The sequence below is a fragment of the Pelophylax lessonae genome, assembly GCF_965119305.1.
Source record: "Pelophylax lessonae genome assembly, chromosome: 2".
NCBI classification, from domain to species: Eukaryota; Metazoa; Chordata; class Amphibia; order Anura; family Ranidae; genus Pelophylax; species Pelophylax lessonae.
The window spans coordinates 452,026,209-452,045,417 of NC_138769.1; the positions used below are offsets into that span (position 1 = coordinate 452,026,209).

The 19,209-nt window shown below is 38.7% G+C and overlaps 1 protein-coding gene across 2 annotated transcripts in view; it reads left to right on the forward strand.

The window, feature by feature from the left end:
* The window catches only part of AFF3 (ALF transcription elongation factor 3), a 538,616-nt gene that overhangs the window by 432,097 nt on the left and 87,310 nt on the right, over positions 1-19,209 (forward strand). For both annotated transcript variants that reach the window (XM_082245997.1, XM_082245998.1), the window contains exon 6: positions 4,235-4,286. In XM_082245997.1, coding sequence (XP_082102123.1) covers positions 4,235-4,286 — 52 coding nt within the window. The remainder of the gene's footprint in view (positions 1-4,234; positions 4,287-19,209) is intronic.

A 19,209-nucleotide genomic window follows, 5' to 3' on the forward strand; every position in this document is an offset into this window, starting at 1 on the left:
GGAGCAAGGTCATGTTGCTTGTGTCCTCATTATTCTAGACCCTCCGGTTATAAGATCATTCATCCTTAACATGTTACCATCATTTTCTAAAAAAAAAAGTCAAATACAGCAACAGAGGATTGAAACCAGCTCATACAGGTTTATATTTTTTGTTATGGTGGTAGGTGGGGTGGGGGGGGGGGCTCAGGTAGTGTAAATTGTGTCTCTGATTCCTCTAAGTAATTGGAAGAATGGATCCCTAAACCCTTAAATTTGACACATTGCAGGTTCAATTACAGGTGGGTATATATATATATATATATATATATATATATACACTGTATGTATCCAGAATTATGGAAAATATAAATTAACAGTATTTCATATTTCAATAGTTACATCTTGCATCTAACAAAAGGTTCATCTGAGTCTTTTCTGCAATTTTCCAGCAGCAGTTTGTAATCTCCAGTGGTTATTGCAGTGCAGCACATTAATCATCATTTTTGGCTACTTCCACTAACTGTATTGAATCCTTCTTCATGAATCAAGCCTTATGTCTTTAATTTTTATGTTATGCAAGGCACTGGCTGGCAGGATTGTAGTCTGTGTGTGTCAACTAGGTTTCTCACATATACAGTATATTGTGAACGGCTCCAGGATTCATGACTGAAATAAGGAAAACAAATTTGTTTTTTGTTTTTTAATCATAATATATTATGTCTAGTGTCGTGGAGCATGGAGTCTTTATAGAGTTTTGAGTAGAACAAAGCCTCCTTTACTAGGTTCTTATATTACCTGGTAGCCAGACCTTATTAGTCTTAGCTGTCTACATGATTTTATAGCGTTATAAAGAGTTATATATAGTTGACTGATGCTCAGGGGCTCTCTAGCTCTCTCTGCTGTGGGGAATCTGCTGCTGGGTAAAAAGGCTGACTGCTGACAGAATACAAAAAAAAAAAAAACAAATGTGCAGGACAAACCTGCTTGGTATGTTCTTGGGTGTCCCTGACTCATGCATAGTTTGCCGCTGCAACTACCAGTTGAGCCTGTCCCTTTTACAGTATATACTAAACATTTAAGGATTTTTTTTTTTTTTTTGCTTTTACAACAACAGCCTTACATTGAGCAGGTCCCCATCTAAAGGAATTCCAAAATCGATTTTCATGTTAAAACTAGACTGGATGTTTTTAAATGAACAGGGCTTTGCTAGGTTACTGAACCATTAATAAACCATCACTTATTTTAAAATGACATGGTGTTATTTATATAATATGATGTGGCATGCTTCACTGAAATGGTTGCTTAGCATTGATGTTTTATGTCAGATATGCTTGGTAGACAGTGCCACAGTAGCACTGTGTAGAGTTAATACAACAGCTATACAGTAAGAATTTCCTATGAAAGTGATTATTAATCAAATTATAATTTGGTTGTATACTGTAGTTTACTGCAATACAACTGTGGACACAATACGATTGACTACAGATAACAGCAGAAAATGCTATAAACAGTTACTGTACATTTTCAATTGCTAAGAGGACCGAGACACTTGGTACTTTATTTTATGACTTTGTGTAAGTGCACTTTAACAACTGCTTGCTCTGATAGACACACTTGCCTTGGGGACACACTTGAATAAAACTCTTTTTCCTACACCTTTTATGCCAAGTACAGGCTTCTTGAGGTTAATATATATACTGTATATAGCTATATATATATATATATATATATATATATATATATATATATACAGTGCCTTGGGAAAGTATTCGGCCCCCTTGAACTTTTCGACCTTTTGCCACATTTCAGGCTTAAAACATAAAGATATAAAACTGTAATTTTTTGTGAAGAATCAACAACAAGTGGGACACAGTCATGAAGTGGAACGAAATTTATTGGATATTTCAAACTATTTTAACAAATAAAAAACTGAAAAATTGGGAGTGCAAAATTATTCAGCCCCCTTAAGTTAATACTTTGTAGCGCCACCTTTTGCTGCGATTACAGCTGTAAGTCGCTTGGGGTATGTCTCTATCAGTTTTGCACATCGAGAGACTGACATTTTTGCCCATTCCTCCTTGCAAAACAGCTCAGTGAGGTTGGATGGAGAGCGTTTGTGAACAGCAGTTTGCAGTTCTTTCCACAGATTCTCGATTGGTTTCAGGTCTTGACTTTGACTTGGCCATTCTAACACCTGGATATGTTTATTTGTGAACCATTCCATTGTAGATTTTGCTTTATGTTTTGGATCATTGTCTTGTTGGAAGACAAATCTCCGTCCCAGTCTCAGGTCTTTTGCAGACTCCATCAGGTTTTCTTCCAGAATGGTCCTGTATTTGGCTCCATCCATCTTCATGAAAAAAAATCTGCATGTTTACGTGAGCGCTAAACCAGCTTGGAGCAGCGTAATTTAAGTTTCCCTGACCCTTCAGGGACTACTTTTTGTATGTTTCTGCAAATAAGACAAGGGCACCTGGGGGCAAGCAACACAAGTGCAAGTGGCGCCTGTCTGGCTGATGTCACCGCTCCGGAACTACAACAGAGTCCTTTCATCCTCGCGCTGGCTGGTTTCCGGCTTTGTGCACACACCACTCAGCGGTCCTGGGAGACTGACCTCCTCGCACTCGTGTTGCTTGCTGCCAAGTGCCCTTGTCCACTCCAGCCCAGGGAGATGTAAGCATTTTATGTACTTTGTTTTTCGGTTATCAATACCAATACCAATAAACTGTTAACCCTTTCTATACTGGATGTTCACCTGACTTCTTTATCCATTGCATCCCGGTGTGGTTCATGCACTGCCTTCCTCATATACTCCTGTCCTTGTCCCCATTACCCCTTTACATTCCTGTCCTCAGTCCCCCTTTACATTCCTTTCCTTACCCCCTCACCCTTTACATTCTTGTCCTCCGCTCCCCCCCATCTTCAGATTCCTGTCCTCGGCCCTCCACATCATTCACAGCAGTAACAGTTCTCTTTAAGGTCCTACCTACACAAGGCAGAAGGCACGTTAGTCTAGAGCAGATATTGGCAGCAGGACAGCTCCGCATGGATGGCCAGAGGCATGAGGTTGACATCTGAAGCAGGACAGCTCTGGAAGGAGGGTGGGATCTGAACAATGTTTCCTGGTAACCAGCTTGTGATTGGTTGCTAGCAACCAATCACCTGGTAGTTAACTTTAAGTCCCGTCCTCCATCCGAAGCTGTACTCCCTCCGATATCAGCCTCCCGCAGTTCATGCGGAGCTTGATGAGGATGACACCAATGAGGATGGCTGAGCGGGCTCCTAATTGACAGGACAGCGGCCTGTCCCAATGGAACAGTGACTCGGGCTGGACGCAGACCACGGGCCACCATTTAGTGAAGATTGTTATAAGCATTAAGCATGTAGATACCATCTTTTTTTTAAAAAGGCTCTATACCATATATTTGTATATGGTATAGTGGAGGGCTTTTTGGTTTCTTTTAGCGACTTTATCATAACCTGGCAATGCCTTTAAATATAGAAAAATCATTCAATCATTTATCTTTAGATGTAGGGATAGTATTGGTAGGTAAGTCCTGATCGGTCTGAAATTCACATAATGGGAAATGGAACAGATATTACCCAATAAAACTACTACTGATTTACGCAAGCAGTTCATCAATGGTCCTTAGCATATCTGTTAGCATTGAGGTCAATGAGCTTAATGGCATCTGTTTGACATCAGATTGAGGCACTTTCAGATATTCAAACTGAGATCTTTCAATTTTCATTGACAGGTGCATGTGACCTGCAGTTGACCCCCTTCTAACCTGCATTTGAGCTGCTTTCAGTGGATTTTGCTCTTCTATAGACTTCTATAGGAATGCAAAACCTGCTTAAAGAAAGCATAAGCTTATTGACACACAGGACTTTATATTGTTACTTGAATTGTTTGTCAGAGACTTTTAAATATCCTATTTGCATAGAACGGTAAATGGAACTGTTAAACAATCTATAAACATAATTAAGCTTTGTTTCCTACTGCAGTTCATAAATGTTGCCTGATCTGTAATCATTTCCTCATATGCCAGATCAGGGCCAACATTTGTTTTCTTAGGTAATTATAACTTTTCAAAGCCAACCATAATCATTTTACACGCTGCTAATTAGGAGACTCAGTGGCACAAGAGCATTTGCAGTGGGATGCAGAATGTTTTGTTTGGTAACATTACTGTTGCTTATGTTTTATTTTAAAAATAAACTAAGCATATAATTTTATGTTTGTCTCTATTAGAGTGCTTGAAGATGACCTGAAGCTAAGCAGTGATGAAGATGACTGTCAACAGGTAATGCCATTCTCCTCTATGCTTTTTGTAATTAAAAGGAAATAAGGTTATTTTCCAACTCTTTAAATATGCAGCTTTCATTAAAAGAATACCTGGGTATCTTACCTATTGGTGTGTGTTTGGACACGTCTTGTTACAGGGTGACAGCTGTCTTTCAACTGGACTCTTGGTTGTCACCCTGTTGCATGTGATCAAGGATCAGAGCATTAACCTCCCTGGCGGTATGATTCTTTTGGATTTTAGTTGCTGAAAGCGGTACCATTATTTTGCATGTAATTCTTGAGAATGAGCAGCCCAAACCAACTATTTACATTTTTTTTTTTTTTTTTACTGTGCGTTCTTCTTTATAACATCTCGGGTATGATAAAGTTTGAGACACAAAATCATAAATTATAATATAATAAAAAACTATAAAAAAGTTAAAGTATGTATGTATATATACATATATATATATATATATATATATATATACACATAAAAAGTACAGTAAAACTGCAGGAAAGGGCGCTGGGGGGCAATGTAATGTGAATTTATTTTATTTTGAATGGTATCGGTGTGTTTGGTGTGTTTTACATTTGAATTTGCCGCCGGTTCCACCCCCCTGCGAACGTCACGTGGCAGGAGACGGAAGTCGGGGCATGGAGAGGATCGGGTGGAAGATCCGCCGCCGCATACCGGTGAGATACATCGCTGGATCCCGGTGACAAGGTAAGAAACCTCTTTTACAGTATCCAGCGATGCTTCTGGCGGTACCCCGAGTGTGGTTCGGGGTTACCGCTTTTGGCTCTGAAATTTAACCCCGAGCCATGCTCGGGAATACCGCTAAGAAGGTTAAGGGGTATGAGAAATGATTACAGCCACACACACCTACACAGGTTGAACTGGATGGACTATTGTCTTTATTCAACCTAAACTACTATGTAACTATGTATCTATGTGCCTTGCTGGAAACTACAAGTGGCTGTTCCTACACACATTTAATACTCATCCTACACACATTTAATACTCAAAGCAAACTTGTCTCCATGCTTTATTTTGTTGAGAAATCACGTTGAAAAACACCACCTAACATTTCTGGCTGTGACCATCTTGAGGAAGGGCAGATGATTCATGTGGCAGTTACTTTCTGAAATCTATCTGCCCTTAGATCAGGTATGCAGGCAGGAGGGTGTGCTTAGCTGAGAAAACACCTCCTCCCCTCCTAAAGAATCCTGGGATGTATGACATAATTTGCCTAGGCCTGCAAACCAGAAAGTAATTGAAGAAATGTAAAAAAAGTTTAAAATAAGTTATTATGATATACTTTCCTATTCCTATTTCCTATCCTATTTCCCTATTTCTTTTTAAGTGCATATAGTCAGGAAATAGCTGAAAAAGTAGTAAGCGATCAGCAGCACTGAGATGCAACAAAGGATGAAAAGAACACAGGAAAAAATACATGGCAATTGTTTATTATGCAATGCATTAGGAAACTAAATATAGTCAAGTTGAGGTTTAGAGTTACTACAACTTGAAAATCCCGATACGCTTTAATTTCCTTTTTTACTTCTTCACATTAAAATAGAATTTTATATGTCATTACTAATCAATTCTGATACCACCCAATTGCCTGCCCCTGCGCTTTTCGTCATCATGATGGTTCCTCCTGATGACGTCTTGATGACGAAATGCGGGCGGGTATTTTGATTAAGCAACACGTCACTTCAACCGAGAGGAATGCACGCTGGCTCCAAGGAATAGCGGAGCAGCAGCAACATCAACATTACCTAGTTGGCAGATCATTCCTCATGCCGGGCTATGGCAATAATCTATGTGAGTGTATACCTTGGTTTTTTTGTGTGTCTTTTTAATATTGGTATTACACAGTGTCCTTTCTCTTGATGTTGTTTTCCCTTTGAACCTAGCCTAATGAGGGGGAATCCATGCTTCTGGGTACATATATCTACAAGCCTTGTAGACCTGCCTCAATATAAGCCCAAGGGGTCCACACCTGCGGCTGAGTGTGCACCCTGGTGGGAGCAAGGAGAGCATGCACATTGGTAGAATGCATGCACACAGAGCACTTTTCTTTGGAATTATTTAGATGAACTTTCATTCACTATTTTCACTGGGAGCATACTTGATCTTAAGTTTATGGACTGTATATATTTTAAAGACTCTTGAGTTTTTACAGTTATGGTATGTGAATATATGAACTTATGAGTAGATTGTCACATGATTGCTTGTTTGTATTAGCACATAGCCCTTTTTTTTTGTACTCAAATATGGTGTATTATTAGAGTAGCACAGCATTTACTCCAAAGGATTTACGTATTGCCTAATTTTAGAGTTTAAAAATTGTCATATGAGGGGGTTTGTTAATGCAGGTATATAAAGTGTAGGGATCATGCAGATGTCAGTTCTATTAGTCTTTCATATCTAAGGGGAGACCTTTCAAAGTGCATGCATTAAAGTATTTAACCAGGTAGGGGAACAATTGAGGGGCAAATGTATTATAATAAAATGCAGTAAAGTGATCTGAACCTGGAGATTTGAAAGGCTTGAGTTGTTTGACAGATCATTTTGGCTCACATTTTATAAGTTCCCTGAGAGTCTGTGACAGAGGAGCACTTTCTACATTCCTGAAAGGCACCCTCATATTAGGAAAGGATCTGAATGCAGTACTAGGCCCCCTTCTAGAAGTCTCCCATAATGTGTCTGATTTGTCCTATTCATTTCTCTGTTGTTTCAAAATGATCCTCAGTGACAATTCATTAGATATTTGGTGCATCCTGCATGCCAACCGCAGAGACTATGGGGTTTATTTGCTAAAGGCAAATCCACTTTGCAACACATGTGCACTGCAAGTGCACTTGGAAATGCAGTCACTGTAGATCGGAAGAGGACATGCAAAGAAAATAAAAAAGAGCATTTTTGCTTGCACATGATTGGAAGATAGAAATCAGCAGAGCTTCCCCTCATTTCAGATCTTCCCCTTAGATGTACAGCGACTGCAGTTCCAAGTGCACAGAGGATTTGCCTTTAGTAAATAAACCCTATGCTTTTTATTTAGCCATCCACAAATCCTATTATAGGATGAATTATCTCCTGCTTAACCACATTATGACTGCCCCCCGCACATTTACTGCAACATTTACTGTCTCCCTTCATCGGTCGCTCGCGTGGTGCTGTGGGGGGGGGGGTAAGCGCGCACCGCCGGCGCAGCGTTTTTGCATCCCCACTAGGCAGCGGGGTTGCCAATGCATGGGACCGGTGGCCGCAATTGCCGACGGGTACCCACGATCGCTCCCCGCTGAGAGAGAAGGGCGGTCAGCTGTTGAAAAAACACCTCTGATCGTTCTTCTCTCTGAAATGCTCACAGAGCGCCTGTGATCCTGCTATATAGGATAACAGGTCTCTGTGGTCATTTCACAAGCCCATCCCCAATACAGTTAGAAAACACTCCCCTAGGCTCACACTTAACCCTTTGATCACTCCTAGGTTAACCCCTTCCCTGCCAATGTCATTATTACAGTAACAGTGCATATTTTTAGCACTGATTACTGTAGTAATAGTAATGTCACGGGTCCCCACAAAAGTGTCAAAAATGTCAGTTAGGGGTCCAATCTGTCCGCCGCAATGTCGCAGTCCCGCTAAAAATCACAGATCACCCCTATTACTAGTAAAAAAAAAAATAAATAAATAAAAATTACATAAATCTTTCCCCTAGTTTGTAGATGCGATAGCTTTTGTGGAAACCAATCAAAATACGCTTATTGCAATTTTTTTTTTTTTTTTACCAAAAATATGTAGCAGAATACAAATTGGCCTAAAAGGATGAAATTTTTTTTTTTTTTTTTTTTTGGGAATGTTATATAGCAAAATGTGAAAAATATATTTTTTTTCAGAAATGTCTCTCTTTTTTTGTTTAAAGCGCAAAAAATAAAAATTGCACAGGTGATCAAATACCACCAAAATAAAGCTCTATTTGTGGGGAAAAAAGGACAACAATTTCTTTTTGGTACAGTGTTGCACAACTGTACAATTTTCTGTTAAAGTAACGCAGTGCTGAATCGCAAAAAATGGCCTGGTCATTAAGGGAGCAAATCCTTCCGGTCCAGAACTGGTTAAACAATATGACCTCCAATGTGTAAGATCAGCCTCCGATGACTCTTATTTTCTCTTAGGTCATGCTCCAGTTTCCATTGAAATCCTTTTTAGAGGGGATGCATGTAAAATTTGCAAATGGAAATTGAACAAATGGGGGTGGGATATAAGATAATGATTGATGGAAGCTTCACCTCCCTGTTAGTCCGAATACATACACATCATAGACACAGGCTGGTGTGAACAAAGTGAAAGCTTTTCTAAATCAACTGAAACTCTGCCTACACCATGTTACTGCAAAACATGAAAAACATTTGCTTTGAAATATAGATTTTTTTTTTCTTTTTTTTTTTATAATATATTTTTCAAGTTGAATCCCCCTTTTGGCGGTTTGAAATATAGATTTTTAATAAGCTTTAAAACACTTTATTGTTATTATTTAGTTATTCTCTATTCTGAAAGCAGTTTTTTATGTCATGTGATACCAATGAACGCAGTGCAGACACAGATTCATAGTCCAGATGTCTTCTGCTGATCGTGAGCCTACTTTAGCAGGGTACTAGAAACTCCTCCCTCATATCTTTCCCTGGACCTAGGAAATGTCATGTGACTGCTGAACAGCGATGATTAAATCAGGTACTCAGATGATTTTTTAATATTAAAATAAATACAGTGTTGTGATGTTTGGCAATTAAACACTGCATGTTTAGTCAGGCAACAGAAAGGACAGCGATATCTGGGGGGAAAATGACCACTATGGCTCCTGTACATCTGTGGCTCCGTGTGAGGGGCTTGCAAGCCTGTTCCACCTTGTTACTCCTATTCAAGTGGTCAACAACCCTCGTACATCTGTACCCACCAGCCTGGTACTGTATTGGCTTTTAATGTCTAAAAGTTTTAATGCAATTTTTTGCCAATAAACTGTATTAAACTTTCCAATGGTCTTCACCATTCATAAGGATCTAGTGGTCATTATCTCCCCAGATAGCGCTGTCCTTTCTGTTGCCTGCCTATTTCAGTACCTCTACATACTAACTGTGACTGCTTCACAAGGTAGGCCCTATCACAGGGACAGTGCAAATCTAAATAGGTTTTAGCGTTTGGGATACCTTACTGCATATTTAGTGTCACTTTTATAAGAGACTTTTGTAAGAATGGGGCAATAAACCAAACAGAATACTGACAAGAGCCCCCCAAAAGGTTGGACTACAGTCATATATTTTGAGTATAGACTCTAGTAGCTGTAATCTGATACATATCTCCCATGAAATAGTGGGTTGTTTCCTGGAATACTACTGAGATTTTTATAATACCCCCCTACCTGCCTGGTCAGAAGCCCAACAAACCAAAGTGGATAAGATTCTCCAGTATCTGCTCAACTCTGAAACATCCCAACCTACCCCTGAAAGAAAGCCAATCAATAAATTAACTAACATTAGACTTAATTATTGTCATACCAACTGCATTATATACTGTAAATCCTTGGCTTTGTTAGGCTTCATTGGCATAAGTATTGCTCTGTAGTCTTATTTTCCCAGGCAAGGGTTAATGTCGTTAAAGGTTAACATCATGTAACAATCACACTTATTAATATGCAAGAGAATGTCCACTGATCTTAGTTATTATGTTTCCATGTTTTTATTGTAAATGTAACTTTTATTGTCAAAACTCGCAAATAAAGTTCATTGCACATATTGGAGTTTTGCCTTTCTACTTCAGCTGCATGTGTTGTCATATGGGTAGGTATTCCATTTAGACATACTAAATTGCACCTATGAAATTACATGTGCATTCAATTATCTTTTACAAGTTTTACATGAATATCTGCTGTCTTCATCTTTCTGTATTCTTTAGAAAGTGCACATCATGTTAGAATGTTTACTTCCCCTTCAAACAGTGGGAGGGGAGTCATGGCATACACAGTGTAAAAGCTGTTTGGAGGAAAAGCACATCCTCCACATAGGCAGAGGAAGAAAGAAACATGCAGAGATGTGCTATGAAATCAGCTCTCTGCTATTCTATTTATAGCAAACTCCCCGACACAGATTTCCAGCTGCCTTTATCTCCTGTGTCTGAGAGCTTGTCAGAAGTTCTCATGCTGATAACAAAGGAACGAAGCAGCAGAAAGACACAGGACTCAAGGCTTTGGAGAGAGATAAGTAAACACTACAGATATATGTGTCCAGGTCAAATTTCATGAATTGGGTTTACATGCACTTTAACTTTTCAATTACTCTATGACTAATTTTCCTACCTAAATATTTTTGTAATTGTTTTGTAGGCTGACAAATGGAAAAAAGTCACAAAAAAATATTTTCTACAAAATAATACAAGTATAATAATACAAATTTTTTCAAAGATTGCACTTTGTTCCCTGTGTAAAGTGCATGAACAGAGAAAGAAATACACTGACCGTGGCAACCTTCAAGGTTTGTTTACTAACAAACCTCATGTGAACATCATGACATTGCTGAAATGGTGATCACATGATTTGAAACCATGCTGATTGGTTCTAAATTGTTAGCAGAAGCCAGCTAGGAGCACGCCCAGCTGTATACGTACTTCCAGCTGAGAAAGAGAATATAGACTAATATTCTCTCAACATGAGGCATTGTGCTGAGGAATATTGATCTACAGATTGTTAAAGGGATTTATTTATCTATTTATTTATTATTTTAAAAGCAAATTGCAAAGGACAAAAAAAACATTTAACTGAAGATACAACAATAATAAACTTTACACGCACATGAACTTTAATGGTATCCCAGTCTTAGTCCGTAGGGTTCAATATTGAGTCGGCCCACCCTTTGCAGCTATAACACTGTACAGCGCTAAAAACACAAAGTCCTTGACAGGAAATTCAACAGAAAGCGTCCAATAGGTGTGGGGTCCAAAATAGAAAATCTTGTGAGAGATCCTCCACTGACAGCTGTTCACACACTGACTGACTGACTTACCATCCAGAGTAGACTATATACAGTGGTCAAATGCACTTGTTACAGAATCCAATTGATTGAACAGCAGCACACTTCCACCTTTAGGGTCCTTTCACACGGGCTTTCTGCCCAGCGGACTACGTTTTGCTCAGTGGGGATCGATCCGCTGATCCCCGCTAAGCAGGAAGATGACAGGTCCACCTCTGCTTACTTTGCAGAGACGGACCTGTCAGATCCCCGACCTCCTGCCCATTTTTATCTGATCCTATCCGATCCGATCCTCCAGACGGATGGAAAAAAAGGGTTTCCATCCATCTGGATTTCACGGACAGGATCAGTTCAGATAATAGCGGGTGTCAACGGACATGTCACCGATGACACCGTTGCTCCATAGGGGTGCATGGAGCAATTCGATTAGGTCCCCCTGAAAAACTGACAGGTGGACCTGATCGGAATGCCCGTGTGAAAGGGCCCTCAAGCAGATTCCACTTTATATGGCCCTTAATGAATATAACGTTCCATCCAAAGTGGACCACTACATACAGTGGTCGATTGCATTGGTTACGGAATCCAGTTCTCCAGACTCGCTCATCAGTGTCTTTATGGACCTTGCTTTGTGAACTGGTCCAAATCATTTGGTGGAGGGGGGATTATGGTGTGGGGTTGTTTTTCAGGGGTTGGGCTTGACCCCTTAGTTCCAGTGAAAGGAACTCTTAAGGCGCCAGCATACCAAGACATTTTGGACAATTTCATGCTCCCAACTTTGTGGGAAAAGTTTGGGAATGGCCCCTTCCTGTTCCAACATGACGGCACACCAGTGCACAAAGCAAGGTCCATAAAGACATGGAAGAGCGGGTTTAGGGTGGAGGAACTTGACTGGCCTGCACAGAGTCCTAACCTCAACCTGATAGAACACATTTAGGATGAATTAGAGCAGAGACTGCAAGCCAGGCCTTCTTGTCCAACATTAGGGCCTGACCTCACAAATGGTCTTCTGGAAGAATGGTTAAATATTCTAATAGATACACCCCTAAACCTTGGGGACAGCCTTTCCAGAAGAGTTGAAGCTGTTATAGCTACAAAGGTTTGGCCAACTTAATATTAAACCCTATGGACTAAGACTGGGATGCCATTAAAATTCATGTGCGTATAAAGGCAAGCAGCCCAATTCTTTTGGTAATATAGTTTATGTTAGTTCACCAACATTAAGAAACAGGAAATTACTTTGAATGAGGTATTTTCATTAAAATATTTTAATTTGATGTGTAAAGGTGGGATTCCTAACTTTTTTTTACTATTATCGGGTACAATGGTAACAATGGTTATCCAATGATAAGTGTGTCGATTGAAGGATATGATTACCCTATAACAGGTTTTTCTATATCTTTCTATTAGTTCATAGGATATGGATTGGCAAAGTTAGCAGTTAGATACAAAATGTATCTAATTTGGAAAAAGCTGCTTGTCTAACCTCTTTTCCTTCAAAATGGACATTCCTTGGTGCCCTACTCCTTCTGTTGCATTCATCATAATATAAAATAAATTGTAAAATGACATGGTACAGGAAATTAAAATTCATGGACCTCTCCAACAGATACCCTGAAATACATAAGGAAATCTGTGAAATGGTTCAACTTTTTAGCTTCTATCTAAAAAAAGAATTATATATATATATATATATATATATATATATACATATATATATATATATATGTTTTGCATCAACAACTGCCTTCATGGTTTTATGGATTTGTTGTGGAAGCTGTGGGTAAGGGGTGGTCTTTGAGCAGATAGAATGTGTGTAGCTCTGAGGAGGATGACATGTCCCTCAAAATGTGTGTCAGTGCACCTATCTGACTGACACGCATCTGGTGGTGTTTTGTTACTAATGCTTGTTGTGACTATTCTCTCTATGTGAGTATAATAGAGTTTTTTTTTATTATCTTTTAAAGTTTCTTACGGTAATGCACTAGGCTGGTGCGCCTTCTTATTTTCATTTTGAGATGGAATGTGTGTGCCTGTGTTTTTTTAACTTTAATTTCATGTGAATGGGGGCATTCAGAAAGTACTACGCGCAGAAGTGTATTATAAAACTAATTAATGGTATTCTCTTGTGTACTTTCATTTATGGATGGATCATGAGATGTCAGTGAAAATTATTTGCAAAATGCAAAAAATGATTATGTCGCCTCACTGTTCTATAGGAAATAGTAGTAAGTATATATTGTAGTTTTAAAAAATCCTATTGGCTTGATATACTCGTGCCATTCCATACAACACAATTTATTACAGTAATGTCCACATTCTATAGTTTCAACTGAGTTTTCTTTTTTAGTTCTCTTAGAAGCCGATTTCAATTATCTGCCACATAATCAATCACCTAGAATGTTCCTTTTGGAAATATTTCACCCACATTGAAAAAGGACAAAGCAACTAATTGACAATAGAATGGTAGAGAAACCACAAGGGCAAACCGACAGCTGTAGAGGTAACAGAAATATGACCTGTGGAAAAGCCACTCATGACTATAACTTTGTCATTGCTACTCTAAGAGTCCCTGGAGCCCTGCAACATTAGGCAAGAGATCTTCTTTTGATTGTTCCCTTCTGTTCTTTACAGGGAAGGTAACAAGTTCTGAGTCCATGAATTGTGCTGAAGACTAGTACTTTATAAAAGGTCACCAGTGATTGAACTCTGTCCTGGGTGCACTATGAAAAGCAGTCTGTCAGAACAGTAGTTACCTTTTTCATTTTACTCCTCTTTAGTGCTATCGTTATGATGAATTATGGCATACGTATCATATAAAACTTTTGCAGGAAATGTATGATTTACAGCTAAAGCTTCAAAGCCCTTGCCTTAACAAGAAGGAGTAACTTGGTCCTGAGGATGCATTGTTGGTAAAGGATTCTTACCCGAGTGACAGCTATTTGCAGAGGCTCTGTCTGTAAAAAAAAAAACAAAAACATCCTACAATATAAACACAGCTGGCCTAAAAAGTTACTTTATTCAACCAACTGCTGTACATATAACATTTAATCAACCACTTGCCGACCGCCCTATAGCACATTTACTGCTACAGGGTGGCTGTGCAGGATCACGTATATATAAGTGACCCTGCACTTCCAGGTATCAGGCGCGAGTGTGTGCCCCCCCCAACTAGCTCCCATTGTGACTCTGATCAGCGGTAGCTGATCAGAGGGTCTTGCAGACCCGATGTCCGCTGGCACCTGCTGATCGCTCTGTACACAGGCGGAACAGCCAGTCTGCCTATGTCAACAAGACAGATTGCTGTTCTATCAGTACAGAAGACATTGATCCTGTGTTCCTGTAGAGCAGGAACATCGATCCAAACCTACCACTAGAAAAAGCACCTCCCCACTACACTGAAGCACCAGCTAGGCACACAGCTAACCCTTTGATCTAAATATAAATTGAAATCGCAACTAATCACCAGCAGCACAAATAAATGAGAAAAATAGTAAGCAAAAGATGAATAATTAATTAATATAAACAAAATGTGAAACAAGTACTCCCATCTCTCAGAGTGCTATAATGATGATGAAAATATATATATATACATATATAAGTCCAAAAATATTAGTATCCTGATAAGTGCATAGTCCAAGAAAACTAGAAATCAAATAGGTCCAAAAATGGGTAAGATGAACAAAAGTTCAGTGAATGAAAATCAAATAAATCCCCACAGATCCCACCCACTGCTGTGCAACATAAACTTCCATTCCCATCAGATGGACACTCACAAATTATAGATGCCCCCCATTCGCATGGTTGGGCAAAAGCTCTGATAAGTAAAGTGCAATGTGAAATCCTGTAGATGGATTGAATCCTCTCTGGTCTTTTCCTCTAATAGTCACTCCATAGGTAACATGTAGAAAGAAAAGCTACACTAGTGTGATATTGTAACAAATTTAAACATGTATTTTTAAAAAAGAGTTCTAATCCACTCACATGTAATTCATAAATTCAGCGCTTAACATATAATAACACCAATCGATCCGATCCCCTGAGTCCTCAACACCTCCACGCTGGTTTCAATGACTCTGGGAATTGTCCTACAATCTTTCTGAATGACCGTCCAGTTGCCGTGTAACCACAGCCCCAACGTGTTTCGTCACTTCCAACTTCGTCACAATCCTTTTATCGCCCCTGATATTAACTCCTTCCTAGCCAATGTCATTAGTACAGTGACAGTGCATAATTTTAGAACCGACCACTGTATTAGTGTCACTGGTTCCCAAAAATGTGTCAGAAGTATCAGTTAGGTGTCCCATTTGTCCACTGCAATATTGCAGTCCCGCTATAAGTCACTGATCACCGCCATTACTAGTAAAAATAAAAATTAATAAATAAAAACTCCATAAACATAGTTTGCAGATGCTATAACTTTTGTGCAAACCAATCAATATACACTTGGGGGGGGGGGGGGGGTTTAGGCAGAGTCCAAGCTGGGGAGACCGCTCCAGGTGAGACTGGGATCAGGTGCTGGTCGGATCCGCAATCCAGGATCACATCGAGCAAAAAGGAATGACCGCACTTCCGATAAAATTCAGAAAAAGGAGTGTCTTTATTCCACATCAATCAAATGGCAAATACAGGTAAAAACTGTGAGTGCAGGACAAAAACGGTAGACGCGTTTCACGACTGGATGTGTCACTTACTCATTACCAAGTTCACTCTGGATGTGCATCGGCCATATATACACCCCATACATACAGCTGGCAACAATTGGAGTCATCAAACTAGTTGTTCATCCAATCGGTCAGCTGTTGGGAATCTACGGCTTAATTGCACAGACAGAGTGACCCCAACGAAATCCAAATTTAAACACACTGTGCAAAAAACATTTTCCATATATATAAATATAAATCAAATACAATAGATATACTGGTGATAAGTGCTGAAGTGAGGGAACAATCAAGAGTAAAGGAACCCATATTCAATATTTTGGTCCATTTATCATATATAGAATAAAGATATATATATATAAAAAACATAGAATAAATGAAAAAATGTGTATGGGAAACCTTTTAGTGGTGACATTGAAGTAAAAAAATGTGAAAAGTAATCATGATAAAAAATGATGAAAAAGTGTATACGGTGTCACGAAAAAATTCTTGATTTCTAAAAAAACGTTTTGACCGGCTGCAAAAAACGATGTAGTGTATTCAAGATAGGAGCAATATAAACATCAAAAAAACTCCAATCTGTGATTTCTGCCCAACAATTATATATGAAACGATATGATTGTATATGTGGAAGGATGCAAAATTAATAGTACATGTGAATTGCTACATAGATGTCCCAAATGTAAATACATTTTCCATAAACAACTATAAGTGGTGAACACTGATAAAATGCATGAGGGGGGGGGGGGGGGGTTAAACAAAAAGATGTAGCAGAATACAAATTGGCCTAAATTGATGAAGAAATTCAATTTTTTTAAAAAAAAATTTATTGGATATGGTTTAGAGCAGTGTTTCTCAACCCTGGTCCAGGGCACACTAACAGGCCAGGTTTGCAAGAAAAGTGAAATACATCACAGGTGATATAATTTGCTGCTCAGTTATTGCAGTATTCTAGTCTTCATCTCCCCAAGGTAATACTTAAAATCTGGCCTGTTAGTGTGCCCTGAGGACGGGAGTTGAGAAACACTGGTTTAGAGCATAAAGTAAAATATTTTTTTTTTAAATTGTTGGTTGTTTTTTGCTTATATTGCAAAAAAAAAACGCAAAGATGATCAAATACTACCAAAAGAAAGCTCTATTTGTAGGGAAAAAAAGGACATAAATTATTACATTATAAGACATACATACAATTATTACATTAAGGACATACATTATTTGGGTACAGTGTCGCACGACCGCGCAATTGTCAGTTAAAGTAACACAGTTCGTGTCTCAAAAAACGGCCTGATCATGAAAGGGGGTAAATCTTCCAGAGCTGAAGTGGATAAGGGAAAAAACAAAAACAAACCTGTCTACCAAACTACAGAAGAGTAATGCATAAATATGAATACTGTATAAATTAAACCAAATTATTACAAAAGTCAGGTTCAAACACATACGTTAATGTTCTGTAAAAATAATTATTTTAATGGATACATAACTGAATTTAGTTTTTCTTTATATGTCCTTTTAAATTAGAACTAAAGTACAAAGTTAACAGCTTATGAGCAGGCAGGCAATTAATTGCAGAAGAGACAGGCAATGCAGAATGTACATTGAGCTTCAGATTCAATTTCTGGCACAGTGCTACTGTGCAGGGATGATTAACCTGTGCGGGCCAATCAAGATAGATAAAGACCAGCGCATGGAAGAAGGGGGAGAGGCTGCCGGCGCAGGAGAGGGAGCTCACAAACTTTGGTCAGTTGGAGAGGACTTTAGTTAATACCTGCAGTTTTGTTACACTCATAAGCATTTACATAGTTTAACATTAAAGTTCTGAAACAATTTATATTTAGTAAGAAAGCAAAAAATTTGCAGCACTGTTGGATTGTGTTATAAAGTGCAATAATGCTTATGCATATACATATGTGCTAGCCAAAAATAAAGTGCATAAACTATGTGCAAAATCGCATAATAACAGTGCTAAAATGTGCAAAATCGCATAATAACAGTGCTAAAATGTGCAACTTATAAAGTATCTAAGTACTTCAATACATAAAGTGCAAAGTTTTGTATGGACCACACAATTACTGCAGTACTAAGCAATAAAATGCAAAATAATGTATGGACCACAAAATCATAAAAAGCATATATATATATATATATATATATATATATATATACACAGGGCTTTTTTTCAGCAGGAACGTGGGGAAACGCAGTTCCGGCACCTCCAGAGCTACATGTATGTAATGGCAAGGGGTGCTGGGATGTGCTTGAGGGTCTATTGATGCTGGGGAAATCATTGTTGCTGCAGGGGACCTATTTTTGTGGAGGAAGAGCGTCTATTGTTCTAGGGAGGTTTTCTGTTGCTTGTGGGGAATCTATTGTGGCTGAGGGGTGGGTCTTATGTTGCTGGGAGGGGTCAATCGTTGCTGGGAGGGATCTACTGTTGCTGACTGCTGGAGGGTCTATTGTAACAAATGCCATACAAAATACTTGGCACCACAAAATGATACTTGGTTCTGTCTTCTCTAAAAGGGGTGGTACTAGGAGGTGGGTAAGGGGTGGAACAAATTAATGGTGGGTAGGGGCCGAGTCAAGGGGTGACTTGAAAGGGAGGAGTTCCTGCACCCATTCTCTGAGAAAAAAAGCCCTGTATATATATATATATATATATATATATATATGAAAAATATATGTAAGTGAATGGGTGATAAAGTAGCTGATGCTGTTAATGCAAAATGCTCATCATAGCAAAAAGTCCACAGATTCCACCATAGATGTGGAAAGGTGCTGATAAGTCTTTTATTGTGAATTCAGATGCATGACCATCACCAACAGGGCAACTGTACAGAAGGCTTATCCTCAGGCTTATCCTCAGTTGTTTGGATTTTTTTCACGCATTAGTTAATATAGGGGTGGATTTACTAAAGACAAATAGACTTTGCATTTTGCAAGTGCAGTTGCACTAATTTTCCATAGTAAATGTAAATGTGGTAAGGTTTCACATTGTAAAGAATATCCAATCAGATGCAAGAGAAAAAAAAAAGCATGATTGGATGATGAAAATCAGCAGAGCTTTACCACATTAACTACATACTGGGGCAAATTTGTGCAAATGCACTTGCAGGGTGCAAAGTGCACAACCGATTTGCCTTTAGTAAATCAAACCCAAAGTGTTACCTAATGCAGATTCACTCTTTTTTTATATATATCATTTTATGTAAAATGAGTATGTGAAAGCTTATAACCAATCAAACTTCATCTTTTTGT